Source organism: Scophthalmus maximus, chromosome 10, assembly GCF_022379125.1.
Source record: "Scophthalmus maximus strain ysfricsl-2021 chromosome 10, ASM2237912v1, whole genome shotgun sequence".
NCBI classification, from domain to species: domain Eukaryota; kingdom Metazoa; phylum Chordata; class Actinopteri; order Pleuronectiformes; family Scophthalmidae; genus Scophthalmus; species Scophthalmus maximus.
In genome coordinates, this window is record NC_061524.1 from 7,736,416 (window position 1) to 7,758,045 (window position 21,630).

A 21,630-nucleotide genomic window follows, 5' to 3' on the forward strand; every position below is an offset into this window, starting at 1 on the left:
AATACTGTCGAGCGGATATATTTCTGCTATGAAATATGGATGCAGGCCTCGTGTGAGCGTGCGTGCCTGTCTGTGCATGTGCATCCCCGTAAGGTTAACTGGAGGTCACCGCTCACTCTGCCGCCACAGGCTTGGCAGCGCTCCAGCGCCGGAGAAAAGTAGCAGCAGTGTCTCTTACTCGCTCTCTGTCCTGTCCTATCCCCTCCTTCCTCCTCATCCTCCTCCTCTCCTTGCCAGTGTGCCTAGTCTGTGTGAAGATAAGGGTTTAGGGGTTAGACCCCATGCCTTTGGGTCCATGTGGCCCCAGAGCACAAGAAGTGAAGGAAACGAAAAGCCCAACTAGTTCTGGAGTGTGACAGCAGTCTAATGAGCGAGCGAGCGAGCGAGGGAGAGAGAGAGAGTTTAACGGGAGGAAAGAGTTTTCCCTTCGCTCTGCTGATGATTTCAGTAAATGGGGCTGTAAAAGTGACCTCACAGGTATTACTGCTATAGTAAAAGTTAAAAATACAGAAGACCGAGCCTATAACCAGAAATGTTGCAACTTGAAGAAATAGCTCTTCATTTTGGGAAATATTTGGCTTATTTGCCTGCTCGGTGAGAGTTTGATAATCCGGATAGGGGCAGACGCAGAGCAACGGTGTAGAGCTGCAACAGTTGATCCATCACTAATTTAACCGAGAAAATAATCGACAGATTAATCGACTACGGAAGTCATCGTTCGCTGCAGCCCGACAATGGTGTTTTGATTTTGCATCTTTTCTCTATGTGCATGGTGTTTGTCATTTACGTTTTTGTTCAGGCTTCCTGTAGCATGTTTATTTTTATTTTTTTTCATATGCAGCACATTACCATCGTCGCTATTGTTTCTGAATTTGCAACATATTTCTCTGCCGCAGCACTTAAATGCTCTCGCCTGCCACCGTATTATGATGAACTCTATAAAGCGTTGGTCAGCAGCCAAGTTATCTCATCTGAGCATAAGACTGGAGATTCTGTACAGATTATAAACAAACAAGATAAATTGTGGTCATTAGCTAGAGCCCCCTGAACAAACTGGAAAATCGGAGACGTAATGTTTTCACTTTGTGCCATATCCTGTCCTCTCCCATGCTGCTGTCGACAGCTTTCTGGACTATTCTGGACTTCAGCAGACGACCACACAGCGAGGAGACGGTTCGGCTCCTCACCACTGCTGCGTCATCCACAACGTCACTGTAGTTCTCAATCTTCTCCGCAGACAACACGTTGCACGAGCTCACTTTTTTGGTGTCATGGTGGTCACAACAAATATTTGGTTGCTCACGACAGTCCTGCCTCAATAGCGCCTGACGTAAGCGGTTCTTTCTTCTACACCAGCAAAGATTTGGTGCCACTCAGCAAACCATGGCCTCTAACCTTGCTCAAGGACTCGTCTCTTTTGGCCGTGTCACTTTGCCACCGCTGGTCTACGGCTCGTGGGAATATTTGGTTTTGTTAAAGGCGATCACAAACACACACATTTTGAACTTGTCCTTCATCGACTGCAGCGTTCGACACTGATGAATCATTTTGCTCCTTTCCCACACACCAAAGCATGGAAAGTGCATTGCATGTGACAGCATTTAACTTGTTACCAGGCTATTCATGTAATAAGGGTCCTACGAAAAAAAAGCTCTGCATTTCCGTGTGAACCCTCATTGTCAAATGAAATGAAAAATACATAATGAGGTTCTTGGCAAAGAACAACAGACAAAAAACTTTTCTATCTTGATAGCAGCGCGATGGTTCTCACCCTTGACGGGTCCTTTTGATGCAGCTGCCAACATCAACTGCTCGTTGCAGCTCAATGTGCAAACCAGAGATAGAGCCGCGCGCACAGCGGAGGCTGGCACACTGGCCCGATAAGGAGGCGTCTGAGGCAGAGCTGACTGGGCCGCACTGCGATGAGATCTGGTGGGTTCGGCCTTCTGATAAGCTGACAAGACCTTCATCATATGCACTTTCATCCCCTCCTTCCTCCTCCTCCTCCTCCTCCTCCTCCTCCGCCTTTTGTCAGTGACCCACATCCAACTCTAGATTCCACAACTCTAAAGCGAGTCTTTTGCTCGGTTTGTATTCTGGCTGGGGCAGCAGGTTGAACATGGACTTGAGGGTATGTTTTGAAAGCATGGATATGAATGTACTGTTCATATGGATTTATTACTCAGTTTTTTGTTGGTTTCTCGTCCTCTGAGCCAACAGAAGGCTTCCTGCCCTGTGTGGTGGCTCACCCTCACCCCTCCTCCTGGGTGAGCGTCAATTATTCATAAGCCTTGGGTAGCTAACTTGAAACCGATAACCCGCATGCTATTTATACTTCATTTCAAATGAACAAATACTTAACTGTTAAGTTCCAGGCAGCCGGGCCATGTCTGTCTGCAGAGCTGCTGCTGGGTACAGTGAGGGGAGTGAGACTGTGGACACGGCAGAGCGGGCGGGCGGGCGGGGGTCATCTATCTATTTGGGAGAAAGATTGAACCGGCAGCTGCTGCATACTGAAGGTGAGACAACAGGGTGTAGTTCAGAAAATACTCAAGGACAAGTAACTCAGAGAATTTTCCATCTTTTCATTTCTATATTCCATGCATCCTTCTACCCCCTTAGCATAATTCTGTTTCAAAAAATTGTTTGATTTGGATTGAAAAAGACTCGGTCCAAATCAGTCACATGTAGACTTGAGTCATCTTCTTTGGTAGGCACAAATAAAGTGAAGCGGTTTAACTTTGGTAAATTGTTTTAGTCAGTCAAGCTTCCAAACCATAATTTAAGCTTGCTGTACTGAGATATGATTTTTTTTTTCATTTTACAATATATTAGCTGCAGAATAAGTGTGCTTATGAAATGGATTTATATCCTTTAGGGATTTAAACTGAAAAAATTATATACTTTGTGGTGACACACTAAATTGAATGCATGTTTTATTGTGTAATATTTGACTTCATAAAGTTTTATTAGCGTCCTAAAAACAGCCAAAGGGAACAGAGCTCAAATGTTTTGTAGCCTCTTGCAGCTTCATTCTCTTCATTAGATTTCACTTTGCCAAAGGACTAAAAATGTGCCAGCAGAGACCGAAAGAGTTAACGGCGATGTTGATGACGTGTACCGTCAAGAATTGTTTTTGTGACATCAGCAATTCAACTTGAAATTTAATCTGGGAATTTAAAATATTGGAGCCTGTTATTTAATTTAGAGTAAAAAGGGCCAAAGAAAAAAAAAATTCTAATGTATCCAGAGCCACACTGAACTACACCTCACACAGTCTGCCCTATACTACCCGGTAATATAATAATTTCCTGATAATGTATTAACTACCAATAACGTAATACAAATTAGCCACATAACTCAAAAAAATGTAATTGTCTTAAACCATGTTAAGACATTATTGGTTGCGTGCTACAACAAAATTGACCCAGTTATTACAATATTGGGAAATTATTACATTAGGTTCCGAAAAAATATAGTGAACCGAATAATCTAATAACCTCTCTTTTATGTAATACTATATTAGATTGGATTTTCAATTTACAAAGCAAGGACTGCGCTGAAAAAACAGGGTTTTTTGGGGGGGCGCACACACAGAACCGACAGCTGGCTGATCGTGAGGAAATATTCCAAGATTTTTACAAAAATTGTACTGGTTAAAAATTGCTTACTGCCCCTTTAAGAATAACTTTGACCTGGAGCCTCTATTCAATGAAATTATGATTCAAGTGTGATCTTCTCAACACACTCGGTGAGCTATTTACATATTTTTGTTCGAGGGCAACACCACCAGGAGCAACAGAAGACAAAAACATACTCGATATCATGTCATGGGCCAGTGTGGATTACACTTAACAGTTTTATTTGGAATATTAAGACAATGAAGCATAAGCCAAGCACCAAGAGTGACAGCTACAAGTGTCGCACCATACGGCTCTTAAAAATGAACAGGTTATACTGGAAAACAACTGTTTTTTTGTTTTTTTTCTCTGAATGGTGAAGCAGATACACGGAACAGACAGTGAGATGTGAACATGATTTTGCCATTTACACGCTCCAAATCCTTCCTGACAGCAGAAGAAGAGAAAAAGAAAGAAAGAAAGGATGAAAGAAAAAAACCAGGGAGAAGCAGAAGAAAATGGAACAGCGATATTCGTTCGACTACAGATTGGTCAGCCTGTGGCAGTGACTGCAGCCCCCGGTCTTAAAAAAAGGGGGGCTCTTGTGATTGGTCAGAACGAATAAGGCAGTCTGGGAACACGGCGGCGCTGCAGAGTGACAACCATTAGTTCCCATCATTGTCAAGTCCTGTTGCCTCGGCACCCACATCCACACAGCAACCAATGTGCACATACAGCATTAAAGTGACAGAGGATTGCAACCATTGTTACACCACACTCCATTGCATATTAGGGAGAAGTAATAATGAAAAATAATTCTTTCATACATCTTTTCTGTTTGCATATAGCACTTTAACCCAGCTTTCCAAAATATACATGGGAACATGGAGAAAAAAAAGTTTAAAATATCTCTTTTTTTTGTTTGTCCTCTTAAGAGCTGAAACCGTGAGTCGTACCGAGGTGGGGAGGGGGCAGGGGGTCATACATCCAGGGGTGACGCTGTTGCTTTAAAAGGGACAGCTCGAGACACAACCCGCCTGTCCCGCGTCCAGACAAGACCCAGTGGTTTCTCGCCACAAACGAGGATCTCATAGTGCAGCTAAATAGCGTCATACTAATGACAATATAAGGTCAAAATAGTTCAATTCATGGCATTTTTTTTATTAACATAGAATATACACATACACAGCCATCTTTGTTTTCCCTTTTTCTGGGGAGGCGGAGGTGGGTGAGGGGGTTACACAGAAAGGTGGTGCTGGCTAAATGTGGTCCGTACACATCCCTGGCTTAGGATGGGGGGGGGGGGGGGGTCAAAACCTGGGGTAGTGTAGGTGTTAGAAGAAGTGTCACGGTGTGTGCAAGACAGTTGATGCACCACAGAAGAATAAAATATCTTTTCATCAGGCTCCTAGTACATAACTCCATCATTCATCATACACACAATGTTTTTTGTTTTTTTTATCTAATAAATCTACGTTTTATATGGCAAAAATGTGCTACGCTTAACATCAGATATTTTCCCATGGGGAAAAACTGGGATGAGGGAGGGTCCTGGGACTCTCCTTGCAATGGGCCTGCCTGAGAATAAGGGAGTGGGCAGGGGTGGAAGGGACAGGGTGCAGAGACGGCGTTGTTCATTGGAGTCACTGTCATCACCCCTCACGGTCGACTCTGCGTCCCCTCCACCCGGACCCTCCGTGTGGCTCTGTCCATACACTAATACACTACCGTGCAACACACAAGAGTCTGCAGCGTGTTGGAGAACATGAAAACACGGCTCACGACACCTGAACAAGAGGGAAATATTTCAGGACCACCGGCTTTTTTTAACGTAACACTCGCACCAGTCTCGCCATCATGAGCTAATACACATACAGTGCCACGCTGTAAGTATTTGGACAGTGGGACAGTTTGAGTTGTTTTTGACTCTGTAGTGCAGCATACAGGTTATGAAACAATGACTATGAGGTTCCCAGTTTCCTGAGTGTTCTGATCCATGTGAGGTGTACAGGGTGGGAATACTTGTTCTTCGAAAGGTCAACACAGGCCGACAATTACCCTTAACACAGACAGGACAGCCAAGGAGTGACCTTGACTGGCCAAGTCTTGACCTCAGTACAACCAAGGATGTTTCACAACTAGACGGAAGGCAAAAAGCTCTTCTATGTTTCATAGACTTTGGCAGTTAGTGACTGCACAACACAAACTGGTACAAATTCCCATCACGGTCACCCAATATGGATTAAAACCCCTAAATTTAAAGCTGCACGTTCTCACTCAGCCCAACTGTCTTTTCAAATCGAACATGATGGAGCACAGAGCCAAACGAAAGGAGAAAAGACGCGCGGCTGTCTGATACTTGCGGACTGCACTGCAGAACACAAATACACAATTAAAGTGCTATTTACTTCAACGAATCCCCCGTCCTCTCTGTGAGCATGCTGTTCCCACAAACAGGAAGCAAGAGCTCTGTGACCTAGCTCCATCTCTCCTTCGCCCGCGCCTAAGGTTAACTTGAGCCTAACTGCGCCCTAACATGGTTGGAGAAAAGAGTGGAGGACAGGACAAACAGTTCAGTTCTCTCTGGACCAAAGTCGCCTCTATACAGTGATGTTACGGATAGAGAGAGCAGTTGGATATAATATATTTTTTTAAAAGGCCTACATCAGTCATTCAGCAGCCGTGAGGCAACACACAGTGGCCCTTGTAGTACCCAGTAAAATATATATTCAAACTTGGTAAAATTAGCCTGTGATTAGTGCCTGCGTGTGGGGTGGGGCACCGCGAGGGGTGATAGGAAGGTGGCAGTGAGCAAGATGGAAGATAGTTTGATGTGTGGATTTTTGATTTCGGGGTAATACAGACCTTTTTGCACTTTGTTGTGTTGTTGATTGCATTTAAAAATTAAGAAGGTTTCGTAAATTTGTCAAACATAAAAATGCTGAAATATCACAGACCCTTTGCTGTGCTCGACAAAGTGTGGTCACGTGCATACTGCTTGCTCTAATCGTCCTCAAGATGTGTCTAGAACCGGACTGGAGTCCACAGAGTTTAGAAAGACATATGCATGTGTGTAAAATAAAAAATAATTGTAGCGACGGATAGATCAGGGTGATCGGAAGTTTGGGAGCCACAGGGCTCTTCTGAGAGATGATCGTCCAGCTCAACAAGGGTCTGAATACTTGAGTAAATAAAAAAAGATTTTTTAAATTGAATTCTTAAAAACAGGTTCTCACAGTTACTGAGTAGACTGATGGGCAATATTTATCAGTTCATAAAATTAAATCTACAACACAAAGTGTGTGGTTTTCATAACTCCTGACAACCAAGTGATGGGCCATGGAAAATGTTCACTAGATGCTGGTCGATTCACAAAGCAGTATAGAAACTAAGAAAAGGTTAGTGAGATATGAGAAATATTAACTCTCTTAAACCAACTGCATAAAAATAGTACTGTTGCCTGCCTGATGTTTAAAAAAGGACGACTTTGGAGTTTCAGGGAGTAAATGTAAGCTGGACACGGCCAGTTGACTCCCAGAGAGACAAGTTGTAGCAAAGACGAGCAGCCTCAAGTCTTACATAACCATAGTACGGAACTAGCTTAAATTTGTTTGTAAAAACTAAAATATAATTTAGTTTAATTTAAACACTATTTAGCACTGCAATAAGCGTTATCCCAGTAGTTAGTACACAGCTGCGTGCGAGAGCTTTGGTCACAGTCTCAGATACTCGTGGGCAAGAATACGCACTGACATTTGTTCGTGATTCGTCCTCACTAGTGAGAACACAATAACCTTCCATCTACGGTATGTGCACGCATGACACATGAGCACACACACACACACAGACACACGCACACAGACTAAAAATTAACTAGTCATCTGCTCATTGTGTGTTTCAGCTTCAATATTTTTTGTTTTGCACATTGCCTGCAGTTCTTTTCTTCTACATATCTTCTAGTTAGTTATAGTGATTTAAAAAGAAGGGGAATCTCTCTTGCGTTGTCTGCACCCATCTCATTCTCCAACTTGCAAATGTGTTTTATTAAAACTAATAAAAAAGAAGAAAAAAAATACTGCCGCTGAGACTAACTTGGGCACAGTGAGTGCCAGACAAAGACGAATATCTAGTGCTAAAATATGGTACAGTAGGGCCGGCATCAAACCCTCTAATGACCTAACACTACCACACGAGTCAGAATGTGGCTGGAGACTAATGCATGCATTGGTGAGTGAGAACTGATGTAACTTACGTTTATCTCTAAATTTCAATAACCTGCCGTGTCTTTACCAAAAGAGCACCGCTAATATTTTTGTCTGTAGCGCGTCAGAAGTGAGTGAGCTTTGAGCTCGTGCACCTCTTCATTGTTCTTCTCTTCAGTGTCCTAGTGCACCTCCGGGTTTTAGACTACAAAGCAACTAATTATGGAACAAGACAAATGGTTTTCAAAAAAGAAGGCACATAGGTTGCACTTGTTTTCTATTCACGCTGAGAACACAACAGTAACGACCAGCAGTGTTTTTGTCCCAAGCCACACAACTTAAATTCATTCCGATTACATAACTAAAGCTCTCAAGTGTATGCTGACCTCTTGAGAGTCGAGCGCGGAGTGCACTCAATGCAATGACTATAAATGCAACCAGGCAGCGAGGGGATTTGTTGGGTCGAGACCTCACAGTAATAAGTTGTGAAGAAAAGCCCACATGACCACTTTCCTGTTGGTGGCACGGCGCTCTTCATAAGAACAGCTCGACACATTTAACATGATTGGATAAAATAAATAAAGACGCAGGAGGGAAACGGAACGGCGATGTTATCACAAGGGTTTTAGGTCACTATCTTCACTAGCAAGATGTTTAAAGGACACTGCCATTTTGAATTTTCAATTGATTGTCTTCACCTACCACTTGTAACACACGCCCTCAACTTCTCAGAAAACACCTCGTCGTGATAACCAAAGTGCACAGCGAGCTTGCACCAAGGTTTTCAAGTGTCCAGTGAAAATAAAAGAACAATAACCAACTTGGATACATGGGGTCAAAGCTCTGCAAAGCAAGATGCTATTGAAAAAGTGCCGATTGAAGGAAGCAGGTGTTAAAACTAAACCCTATAAAGCCTAAGCTTAATTCCATAAAGACACCAGACTGCTCAAATGTTAGCCTAGGAGCTCAATTTCATAGGGGAAGAAAGGAACAACGTGTGCAGAGAGTCGAAGAGCCCGTGGCGAGTGAAGAACTGACAGACCGCTTTGACATCTGTACCGAGATTTGTCAGAATATTTCCTTATAATCTGTTATCAATCTCCTGTTTCAGAAGAAGTCGAGAAAAAAACCTGCTCACTGAATAGGACACAGACTGATTTAAAGTTTATCATACCAACAAGAAGGAACTAGTGTTTCTAAGGACTAATCTGTTATCCTTAGAAAGCACTTCATTTCCCTTATGTGCTGTCCTGAACTCTACGGACCCCCCCTCAGAATCAGTCCCTCCGCCTCTGGCTTAGTTGGTGCTCGTGTGCAAAGAGATGGCAAAGAATGTGCCTTAAGTAGCTTTATCCATGGGACAAGCTCTGACTGCAATATACCAACAGCAGCAACTCCAGATGCCCTCTCAACCCACACACAACCTCTTGGGGAAGGTGCTCCACTAGGTGCTTTGACAAGGTAAGGGGGGAAAAAAAATTAGAGAAAGCACAAGGTGAACTGTACAACATTGCCATGTGGGGCCTAAATAGCATTTTGGGATGAACATGGGAGGCATGCAGGCAGATCTACAGGGTTATGTTGTGGGATCAGGCAGACACTGAGCACAAGCGGGAGAGAAAGGACACAAAGCACCGATATTTGTGCCTTTTCCTTCCTGTCAAAACAACCTGTTCAACACAAAAACATGTGCTTGCCAGACAGCATTATACTGAATATAATCATATGTATTTTCTGTGATGTAAGTAATAACTAAAACAAAGATTAGAATGAATCTTGTATAGCTTGTTACATTTAAATTCCATCCCCCACCAGAGAAAAAGAGCCATATCAGTATAGCCTCTAATTGGCTAATGAGGAATTTCTCAAGTTCTACGATCTCCTGCAGTGTGTGTCTACAGGCAACGGAGAAGCCCGCCCTATTTGACCTTGAGTGGCGGTTCCCTCTCCAGCCAGCGTACTCGTACTTTCTGTTTATAGTGATACTCCTTGAGGAAGTCCTGCAGGGCAGGGGGCAGCGGTAAAGAGCCTATACCATCGTACGTGGTCCAGCGGCAGATGGCAGCTCGTGCCAAGTGCTGCAGGCCAAAGGGGAAGGTTCGATGGAGAGGCGCCGTGAGCAACGGTTCAAAAAACATGCAGGCGCTGGGGTCCTTGTAGTGCTCCAGCAGTCCGGTGACGGTGGAAGAGTGGAATACACAAGGGTCGTGAGCGTCAAAGCTGAAGTTGTGGTTCCATTGCTCGATGCGGGCGTGCAGTGAGCGGTTGTAACGGCGGAAGCTAACGGAGAAGAGGTAGTCCTCTTGGGCAGAGTCACGCAGCAGGAAGGTGCCCTCTGGCCGTCCGTCCAGCAGCGCCTCAGCCTCGTAGCGGTCCATCACCCCCCAGTAACAGGGCAGAGCTGTGATCTGCAATAGGTCTGGCACCAGACAGTGGATATAGTCTATCTGGGTGTGAACTTTCCAGGGCCCAGGCTGCTGCCGGGTCAGGTGACCGTCCCCAGAGGCGTGCCTCTGCTTGGGCCTCCTGGCCTGCAGACAGAGGGTGGTCGTATCCTCCTCGGAGTCACAGTCCTGGGCTGACGCTGAAGCCCCCAACACCTGCCCACAGGCCCCTGATGATCCAGCAACCACGGAACTGCCTGTCCCTGAGGCCCGGCCGTCCCCAGAGGCCTCTCCATTGCCAGGAGCCATCTTTGGTCCCAGTTTGTAGAGAGAGGAGCCTGGCACTGAGGCCTCCAGGGTGTGGATCTGTGCATTAGGTGGTGGGTCCACACCTTCCTCGATGCTTAGTCGACGGCGCTCACGTAGACGTTCCTCCTCATCCTCAGGAGAGGTGTGGGCCGGGTCAAAAGCATCGAGCAGGGCAGTGGAGGAATGCGGGCTGACCGGTGCTGTGTGTTGCTTGATCAAGTGCCACTTGTGAGCAAGGTCTGAGCCAGGTGGGAAGGGGCAGGTCTCTAGCATGAGCTCTGTAAGGTGAATCTTGCGTTTGGAGGTGACAGGGTTTTTAGATGAACGGGAGCCTCTGCGTGTAGGGAGGGGTAAGCACAATCCCACTGTATCGCTTAACCGTTGACGCAAAGACCGGGCATTCAGACTGCGTCCTCCAGACACAGAGTCGCTCATCTCCTGGATGGAGCTGACTCCATAACGCCTATCCCTTCGGTTCCCACTCCCTCGTAAACGCCCAGACCGCCTATCTGCCTCCAGGGAGCTCTGGGTTTTGGTGGAACATGAGTGTTTTTTCTTGCCCCCCCATGGAGCATGACGGGAATAGGAGTCTCTCCTGGCCATGGGAACACCCCCCGAACCCCCTCGCACATCCTCAGTGTCCTTGTCGATACTGATCTCTACTAACTGAGGGATATCCGACACACAGTTGTGATGGCGGCGTCCTGCTGTTACCATTGGCACTGGTAGAAGGCTCCGTGATGGGCTGGAGGCTCCTGATGCGTGCGCATCACCTGAGCTGCCTCCTTGGCCAAGTTCCACGACACAGTGGACGGCATCTGCCTCAACACTGCTTTCACTGGGTCCTGAACTGTTGTTGTGAAACAGCGTCTGGCATTTGTTCTTCAGGTTGCTCCACATGTTGCCCACTTTCTTCATCAACAGGTGGCCCTGGGACCTGCAGGTGACAGGAGACAAAACTGACTTAGTCACAGGTGGAGAAATCTTGGAGCAGCAACAGCGCCTACATTTAACACTGAGGTACGGGCTATATAAAGAGCGTCCTACATTTAAATTCCCCAGACTACTGTGTATCTAGTAATTAGACATGGTGTGAGTTTAGCGGGGCCAAAGTGTCTGAGAGGTGGGTGAGCTTGAGTAGTTGGAACAGCAGAGTTAGGAGTTGCCAGGCAGACGTGCAGGGACACAAGGCCACAGCTATAAATGAACCCAGGATCTGCTCACAGCTGATCTGCTGGTATGTACTGTATTACAGAGCCAGTCTAGACCTGACTAGAAAAACTTTCCCTGTAACAGCAGCAGACCGGGCACATGCACACTCACATATGCCATTGATGTATCACTCTCTTAGAAATTTGACAGGGATTTGGAAGTAGTAGCACCAAACTGTGTTCGTATTTTACGGTGGGCAAAGTCACCCTGGGTATGTGGCCTGCCAAACGCAGAACCTCAAAAGGATTCCATAATCCTGCATTTACCTCCCAGTTTCTTACATTTATTTTTTCTGGACTTCATTTATTTATTGGGGTACACATTTAGGTGTTCCTAGGAGATCCAAATCCCTGTGGCAAACAGTCTGATACCCGAAAAACATTGCCAATATGAAAAATATCCTCATAACCTAAGGTTTTAGGTATTTGCTCCTAAAAGTAAATTAATACATTGTGTTAGGTCACTGCTTGAATAAGTTTTATTCAATTCTTAATATATTCTGAAGAAAACTCAAGTGACTGACAATGACCAAAACTTCATCCATGAGTAAGAGCTGCAAGCAGTGCTGTGCACTCTTATTATGAGAGTTCTCATTAAAACGTTTATTCTTCAGTGTTATTCACAAAAACACAGATGCACAACAAAGGGTGTTAGTCCCACTGTGGCTCGTCTACCTCACATCCTCCCACTTCTTTTCTTCTTTGATAAGCAAACTCAACGTGCCCCATAGCTAAATGCAACTATCCAGCTACCTGGCATCATGTGAACCTGCATGCAGACTTTGCCTCTTCATATTGATAAAAGAGACAAAATGGATTAAGCACAGTTGTCAGTGACAGACAAGGGTTCTGTGTTGCACAGGAAACCAGACTGGTCTTCAGCACATGATTGATTAAGATGATTAGCTGAGGGCAGTTCTAAGGCCATTGCTGACAAACTCATGACATCTCTCCAGACGTGGCCATGATTGTCCCACACACTGACTGGCTTTGTACTCAGGAAAGATGACAATGTTTCTCCACTTGACAGATGTTTGTGATACATACGTCTGCAATAAATTGGTTGCTATGATTATTCACACGTTACACCACCAAATGTGACATTACTCATTCCCGAAGAAAGAGCATTGTCTAGTTTGTTAGAGGTCTTCCTCCTTTTTTTCCCTTCAGCGGTAGTGTCAGTACAAAATCAACACAAATGGTGGGATACCCGACATGGGCACTAGACAGGTTGGCCCCCAAAATGTAGGAATGACAATGAGATTGGGGTCACATTCGGTCACATCGGCCATCATGAAGCAGAGAACATGTGACTTCCATCTTCCTATAGCCAATATAAAACAATGCCTTTGATCATCATTTACAAGGTCCCCACACGTGTAGTCAGGGTAAACAAGAATGCTGTGACCATGGGAACAACAACAACTGCATTACAGGGTAACACAAACTCAGTGCTTTAGCTTACATCAACTGCGCCTGGCTCGGGTCGGGTTCTGGAGAATGCCTGTCGGATTCGTGTGAGGCTCGGTTACTACCCCCTTGGAATCGGGTCGGGTTCAGATAGAAAAATGCACTCTCTAAATACACACACACACACACACACACACACACACACACACACACACACACACACACACACACACACACACACACACACACACACACACACACACACACACACACACACACACACACACACACACACACACACAGAGCCACTGGCTTAATTAAGATGGAGCTCCCAAACAAACAAGAGCCCAGGTGCCAATTCTACAAATGCAAATATGTGTTAGGAATCATTTCCCTGCCCTGATGGACGTCATTGTAATAACATCTGTCTGTGTGATAAACAATGTCATCACTGCAACACGCACGCACACACACTTTTACATTGACTTGCATACATTCCCTGTAGACTAACCACTGAACCAAAAAGCTGCTTTTGCCAACCGAATCAGGAACATGAATATCAAACTGTCCGTCATTAAATGGTCTTTAGTATGAACTTTGTCCCCAAACGTAAATGCACAAAACCACACAGAATAATCCTTAGCAAGTTGTTCTGTTCGGTTCAACTAGCCCTGTGCACACAGATTGAATTTTATCTATTTGGCCATGTTTATTCTAAATTAATTCTAAATATTAATTCTTAATTAATATTTATACGGAACATTTTTATTCTTTTTGTTAGGGCTTTTAAACTGATAATAATTAGAATATTAGGCTCCATGTAAACATATCTAGTGAACTGTTTAGACAAAAGCGCTGCAGGTAAGAAGAGCTGTCTCCAGTTTAGATGAACTCAAATCTGCTACATGTCACCGAGGGAGGAAAACCTGTTTATTGTGCTATACCTGATGTAAGGAAAACCACTGGCACTTTACCTACAACACAGGCTCTGACTATTATTCCTCACATTATGGCAAGTGTACGCACTATGGATGAACAAATAATGTTGTGACCAGCTAACTAAATCTTGATTAAGCTTATTCCTACTTTGATGTGCAGCCAGTGAAAATTAATTGCCAAACACTTTAATGATGGATTGTTTTCTTTAAAAGTCGTTTTCAATCCACATTGCAAAACACTGGACAGCTCCAGCTTCTCAAATGTGAAAATTTTGCCTCTCGGTCTCACACTACCATAGACTAACTGTTAAGTGGTTTTGTGGTCACACAAGAAAAGAAATTAGAGGACATCGCCTTTGTGCTGTTTGATGTTGTGGTAGAGTTTTTAATTTTTGCTGGGCCAAATGATTAATTGATAAAAAATAACTGGCAGATTAATAAATAATAGAAATAATCGTTAACTGTTTCCCGATCAACAATGATAACTGATCAGAATTAGCATTCCGAGCAAACTCCTTCAAGTTGTAAATTATTTTAATTTATCAGTCCAAACCTTCAACTGCAGTCAACCGAACAATGATCCAGATATGTTTAGAAAATATTCCTATAATTTGTGATGCCCCAGCCTGCAACACCAGATATGTACTAACACCTATAATAACTTAAATGGATCAGGTATTGGCCAGATATGACTAAGCTGCCATAAATAATGTTTCTAAGTCAATGTTTTTATAAATTTGTACCAACACAATTTTATGTTACTATGACTTCAACATGTTGGCTCAATAACATACTAATAAATCTTGACAATTCCATATAAAACCATCTGGGTTCAAACTAACTTAGAAAGGCAATCACAGGTTTCATCAAAGAGAAAACATGGCGCACTGAACTATTTGTCCAGCGAATCTGACTTCAGAAATCAAAACAGGCCGACAGCTGCCTCCCATTCGTCAAAATTTATGTTGGAGCACAAAGTCTTACCAAGCACAGCCTAAGTTTGCGAGCTTTTATCTTAGTTCTGTAATTGTACTGACAGCCTGAAAACACTCATCTCCCAACTACAACTACATGTTCAGACCCTGCTGCTTTCCCTCCAAGATGAACTGGAATTGTGAGGCTTGTGTTATATCAGTAACATCTTGAGAGGCTGGATTTTCCATCCGGGTCGATGTGTTTTTATCCCTCAGCTTGCTAATCGCTTAAAAAACACAAACAATGAAAAGTTCCAGTGACCAAGAGACATGCCTATGAGAAACCTTATGACTGCCTCCACATTTTAACAATTTTAAATAGCAGGGGTTTAACCGGACAAATAGTGCTGTGAGTTGAACCATGAAAATAGTATGAATCCAACAGTATGTGTTATCCTAAATGGACCACAACTAGAAATGCACTCAAAGAGATGCTACACCTGCACTACATGTAGTCCAAAATATTCAATATGTGCTGCGTTGTAAAAAATATAAGCATAAAAGTTAGGTTTTGACAAGATTATGAAATCATTATAACGTGGCAATTATAGGTGAAAGAAAACATATTGCATATCACATTTGGATCCACAGCATGCACACAAAATGTGGTTAAATGTGTACATCTATCATATTTGGCATTTGTGGTGCCCCCTATGGGCCAGACGGATGTCATTCCACCAATCCTGCATATTTATGATAGAATCTTTTGCCTCAGTCCCCCAAGGCTGCATACGAAGTTTGGTCAAAATCCAATTGGCCCAATTCATTCTACTGTTTGCATCAGGCTAAAACTTTGACCCCATGCTGTGACCTTGACCTTTGACAGATTTGGACACAAAAAAAATCAATGGCGCAGGTCTTGACCCTACCCTCAATCAACTCGCCAAGTTAAACCCAAATTGGATTAAAACTGCGAAAATGGTCGCTATGACAGTCAGATAGACAAGAAACCCCTGATTACAATGCACCCTCGCACTGAGCACTACTTAATAGTAATAATAATACAGGACCTATCTGATCAAACAACAACAGAGAAAATCACAGCATTGCTACTTTTCAGGTCAGTGCATTTAATTAATGCAAAGTTAAAAATCAATGTATAACCTCTCATAACAGACATTTTACATCAATGTATTAAGAAAAGGCGACAACATGGTCCATGTAGCGACAACTTAATAGCCAAGCAATTCAATCGCATGTCTGCAGCAGGACACACAATCTAAGGCATCTTCTACTGCCCGGGATTAAGTCTCCTCGGCTAATTCAAGAGTAATTATTTAAACTGTAGCTGTCCTATATAACTCTCTGGGACACACACCACTGGTAACAATGGACCCCACCAATAGTGCAATCCGGTCCACAACCATTTTAAGTCGCCCTGGAACAGAACTAGGCTACTTCTGCTCTCTGGCAGCCCAACACACCCATTCTCCTGGGATCAAACTGATCTAAGAGAGGGCTGGCGAGAAGACAAGATTAAGGGAGGGCGCCTTCTCAGACCAGGGTTAATAAGATATCTGTAGCGTCTCGCATTCTTAGCCGATATGTGGGAGGCCAGATAGCCATGGAGGTTCTGCGAAATGACTGATAAAACACACTGATTCTTCCAATCATGAAACTCCTGAGTATTAGATTACATTAAATACAAAAATAAAATGTAATACGACAAGCTGTGCAGCGTCTTCCTCTACAAAGCGGAGGCAGAAGGTATATGCACGAGTCATATTCCATATTCCTGCAAATCAACATACCACTGTTCTTCATCAAAAAAGTTAAAAATAAAATAATTATTCAGCTCTTATGAAGCTTTGTTAGTAGTTAGCTATTTTTTTTAACATTAATTAATAGATAAAATATACAAAGCAGGTTGATACAATGCGTTATTTAAAGCCACTTCAAATTAAAAAGGGATACATATCATAACTTAGTGGGCAAACATCTTTTAAAGTTGATGTCAACTACCTCAACTTGTCTCTGCATCATCAAAGCTGCACTGGTTTGAATGTGATCATGTCTTACAGACCATGATCATGTTTCCTCAATGAACGTGGTCACTAACTCACAGACTCATAATCATGATGTCAATAACAAAAACACAATGATCCGAGCTTGTAACGTTACAAAGAGCTGGTCTGTAGAAATGATTGGGAGGCCTTTGGGTTTCTGGAGGCCCCACTTTTCCCCGGTCGCAGCCAAGCTAGCTACCATGCTAACACGTTAACCCTCCGGAGCCAGAGAGTCAATACGCCGCTAACTGTAGCCACAGCCACGGGGAGAACATGAGCCAGGCTCACCCTTTTCTTCACAAGGTAGCCGAGCAGCTTCGGTCAAACGTACATTAATTTTTCAGGAGTAAATTAGGAACAGTTGACTAAACAGATGGCTAATGTACGGCTCGGGCTTGCGAGCTGTCAAAAAAAAGAAATGCTAACGGCTAGCATTCACCAGAACAGGAGGAGATTTTCCTAGCATTTCAGTTAGCTTCGGCTAACCAGCTAGCTAGCGGAGTTAGCATGTGAAGAGGGGGGGGGGGGGAGAGAAAAAAAAATCGACACAAAATGTATACAGATGAACCGAGCGAGGGTCGCGCTGCCTAAACATGCCGCGTGGACAAACCGTGACATTGCCCAACAAGCCACGGCGGGTTTCCACGATCACATCTTACCCGTGTGCCTGGTGGAAGCCCTTATTCAACGGCTCTCTTTGTCTGCAAAAAAATGGCTATTAGGAGAAGTCAGGCACACATCCCCTCTGCGGACCGCGGCGTCGGAGGAAAGCGCTGGAGGTACGACAGTTGCAGGCGTCATCCCGAATATTTCATCCTCGATTTAGTTCAATACTTGGTGTTGTTAAAAGTTGAATCATTCTTCAAGTGCCGCAGACAGCCCGTTCTTCGTCATGGTGGGGGTCCTTCGACTCAGCCGTGGTCGCTGCTGCCTCCAGCAGCCAATATGACGGCAGACGGAGAGCCAGAGAGGCGGTCGACGTTCGGCGTGAGTGAAGCCGACTGACAGCGGCTCAGGGCCAATGGCGGAAAGGCAGAGGGGCGTCCACTTCCGGCGGAGCACGCGGATAGGGAATTCCCCGTAGCTGGCTCCTCGTGACGAGCGTGCCGCGTGTCCAATGAGAGGAGCGGAGTGGGGAGGCTGAGCGCTCTCCGCTGGCAGCTGCTTGGAAACGTGGAGAGGCGAAGTGATGCTGACGGTGTCCCGGTTAGGCCGCACCGCCGACCCGCTGATGTCATCCAGGTAAGACTGGCCAGCATGAGGCTCTGCGTGTGGAGTGAATGAAACCACATTGAAGCAGCACACACAGCGAAGAAAGAAAAAAAAAACATTTCACAATTATGATTAGAGGATCACATGTGAAGAATGAGTATGAATAACTATAATAACCACATTTTTCTATTATCATCATCATCAAAAATAGATAGTATTTATGTGTGGAAATAACAAGATGGTTAAAAAAAACAGCTACAGTCCCCTGAAGTGAGTTAAACCAAACACATATTAAAGCCCCCATCTCAAACCCCAAGTGCGGTAGAATTGGACATTATGTGGCCCTCACCGGCGAATATGTGTCATGGCTTGTACCAAAGTAAATATCAGAACAATTAGAACCTCTGAAAGGAGAGTTCATGGTCACTCCGGCCCACACATGAGGTCATCTCCTGGACCCGGATCATTAATGTGCACATGACACGGGGCGTAATGGGAAGTGGAAGCGGTGTGAGTATTGCAGTAGTTAGCTGGAGCCGAGGTCGAGTTCAGGGGGGAAATCACCAGCAGCCTGAACACATTAGCGTTTACATCTCCGAGATGCTGATCTAATTTGTGCTCATGAAAGGAAATGAAAGGGAATTGCATTATCGCTGACTCTTCTGCCAGGAGTGATTCACACGGTTTTAGTCAGAGGACCTCTCCTACCATGTCTATGCTGTGTCATCTGCAAGCAATCCACAATAGGATGACTCCCTACAGTGTCCAAGGCTGAATGAGTGTGATTCAGTTGGATTCGAAAGAGAAACGTCTGATGACAATACCACATTTTCATACTATTTCTACTATGAATGAGAAACTGTAGGAACTACAGTGATAAGTGTCCCAACCTCCTCGCCTAACTATTTCTGATATGAATGGCTTTTTTTGTACAATAAAGATTACTTGTATGTGCAGATGAGTGAATGAGCGGGAGGTGGATTTTTATTTTTCAGGAACACGTTGAAAATTATGCTATTCTGTCAAAATGAAAAGCATGCTGTTGTTGCTTCAAGTCTGCCAATCAAATAAACTAATGCAAATCATAAGTGCTGACAGACGAGAAGTGGGCATGGGCAGTCACTTGGTACAGAAATAGATTTGGACGCAGATCAGATGTGATATTAAATAGACGGAATGATACAGAGGTTTGGTCAGATTTTCTCTGGTTCATGTTTGGTTTCCCAGTAAGGTGTCTAAGAAAAGTACATGGACATTATATTTGTGTGATGTGCATACTATATTTAATGTTGAAATCTTTATTCAACTCAAACACTCGTACTCATACAGTACTCAAGCAAATGCCTCACTGGTCTGGTGGTTTATTATCAGTCAAAAGAGGTAAAGGAATATCATCCCTTTATGTCATGTTAACACTGGATAAATTTGTACAACCTCTCTCTTTATAGTCATTGAAACTGAAGGTGTAAAATAATTGAACATTTGACACATTTAACCATATCAGATTTAGTTATAACTATTTTGATTCTTGTTATTATCTCTCTTTTAAAAAAAAAAAAAAAAAATCTGACCTCATCCTGTATGATTGTAAGACTTTTCATATTCACTTTGCCTATTTTTTTTCTGGCTATGAGAGGACATTTACTGTCTATACAGTATCCACTCTGTTTAATGTGCGAGCAGCTCTAACTAATTTTATTGCACCGTTTAGAGATAAGTATTGCATTAAGATAAATTCAATAAATTCAGGACAGAACTGAAGCTATGATTGAAAATAAATCCTGAATAGTGCTGGTGATATTAGTCAAGTATTCCAACAGAAAGAGGCATTATGTATTCGGAGTAAAGAGACACGCACACAGACAAATAAAAACCCACATGCAGTAGCAAAATAACTTTGAAAAGATTTAATGAATCTTACTGGTCTGTCTGGGAGTTGTTCACTTGTAGACAAAGGCAGGGTTGCCATCTTGTGGCAGCAGTATGGAAACAAAATTGCATTGACATGAAATTCACATTTACAGACGTGTTAGACAAGTCAGGATTTATTTTACGCGTGTTACATCCAAGCTCAAAATGGACTTGCTTTGCTGAAGTTTCCGAAACAGCTCAACCTTAGGGTTATTGTTCAAGGTTGAATTTTATACTTGATCTGAAATATTTTCATTGAAACAAAGAATACCTTAATAGTATCCACAGGTCTTGTTATAATAATTCTAATATTTCGAATAGTCCTGCTTGCATCTTCTGTTGCACAGCTGTGCTTTTTAAAAGTGTCTGTAGAACTGGCAAGCACGGGATCTACCACCAGCTTCCAAATAAAATGCAGCAGGAGGCAGAAGAATCACAGAGTGCCATGGCTCTGAAGGCAGAGCACGGTCAGTGCAGCTGCTCAGCCGCCTAAGAGAATCACTGCAGGAAGACATATGATTTGGCAAATCCTATTGGCCTGCATGTTTGCTGGTTAATGCTTTTTTGTTGTTTTATCTGACAAAGTGATGTCAGGACTAAGGAGATCGGCACATGTTGGTTGCATTACTGTTTCAACAGTTCTGAGAAGATTAGTAACTAGACGCTGGACATAAGATGTGCAGACAATGAGATCACGTACAACTGGATTTGTGCTTTCAAGGTGACACATGCTGCTAACTGGCATTATACTTACTCTGATTTCCCAGAATGGCTCTTTTTGTATTTTAGTGATCACATCACTTGATGTTACCATATGATCAGACATATTTGCACTGCAGACTTAGGCTACGGGAAATTGTTGTTCCACCACCCAATTTAAATCTGCAGTCATGGTCCATGGTGACACTTGCTCAGTTCATGAGACCCTTGATAATCTACACTGATGTCACAGGATCAGCTGGTGGTTGGCATCAACTGTGAGATCATTCGGAATTGATTTGATGAGATGCCTCTGTTGTGAAACTGTAGGGTTTATTGAAATATTTTTAGATCTCTGTCTGCCAGGATAGTTAGAGAAGAGATAGTTTAAGTACACATGGAAATGGTTACAACACACTATTGTAAAACTTTTATGGAGAGTTAATCCAACTGTCAAGGACGATGGAAATGAGGGGGCTGCAGCACCTCCTACTGGCAAGGGCTGTGACTGTATGCTGTGGGCTACTTTATTAAAAATATCATCCAGCAAGTGGAACTAATGCTCCACAACTCAAACAGAGCGTGTGTGTATTCACTCAAAAAAGCCTAAGAGTTTAATTATGTTGACCTGCTTATCAAGTCAACCCAGTGATGTCTGACTCATTGTGAACATGAATGCCCCTCGTTACAGGGATGAACACTGCCCAAGTTAGTTTCACAGCACTCCAGTCCAAGTTAAACCCTCCAAGCCGAC

General features: G+C 43.5%; 1 protein-coding gene across 1 annotated transcript; it reads right to left on the minus strand.

Annotated features, from left to right (window-relative positions):
- Window positions 1–3,823: 3,823 nt before the first annotated feature.
- On the minus strand, window positions 3,824–18,215 carry socs5b (suppressor of cytokine signaling 5b). The gene is made up of 2 exons (XM_035605806.2): window positions 17,714–18,215; window positions 3,824–11,452 (listed from the first exon to the last, which is right to left on the minus strand). Exon 2 carries the CDS (start codon window positions 11,431–11,433, stop codon window positions 9,742–9,744), a length of 1,692 nt encoding a protein of 563 aa, XP_035461699.1. The 5' UTR covers window positions 11,434–11,452; window positions 17,714–18,215; the 3' UTR covers window positions 3,824–9,741.
- Window positions 18,216–21,630: the final 3,415 nt, after the last annotated feature.

Excerpts from the sequence above, each read along its gene's own strand:
- socs5b (XM_035605806.2), bottom strand. The coding sequence starts at position 11,433 with ATGAAGAAAGTGGGCAACATGTGGAGCAACCTGAAGAACAAATGCCAG.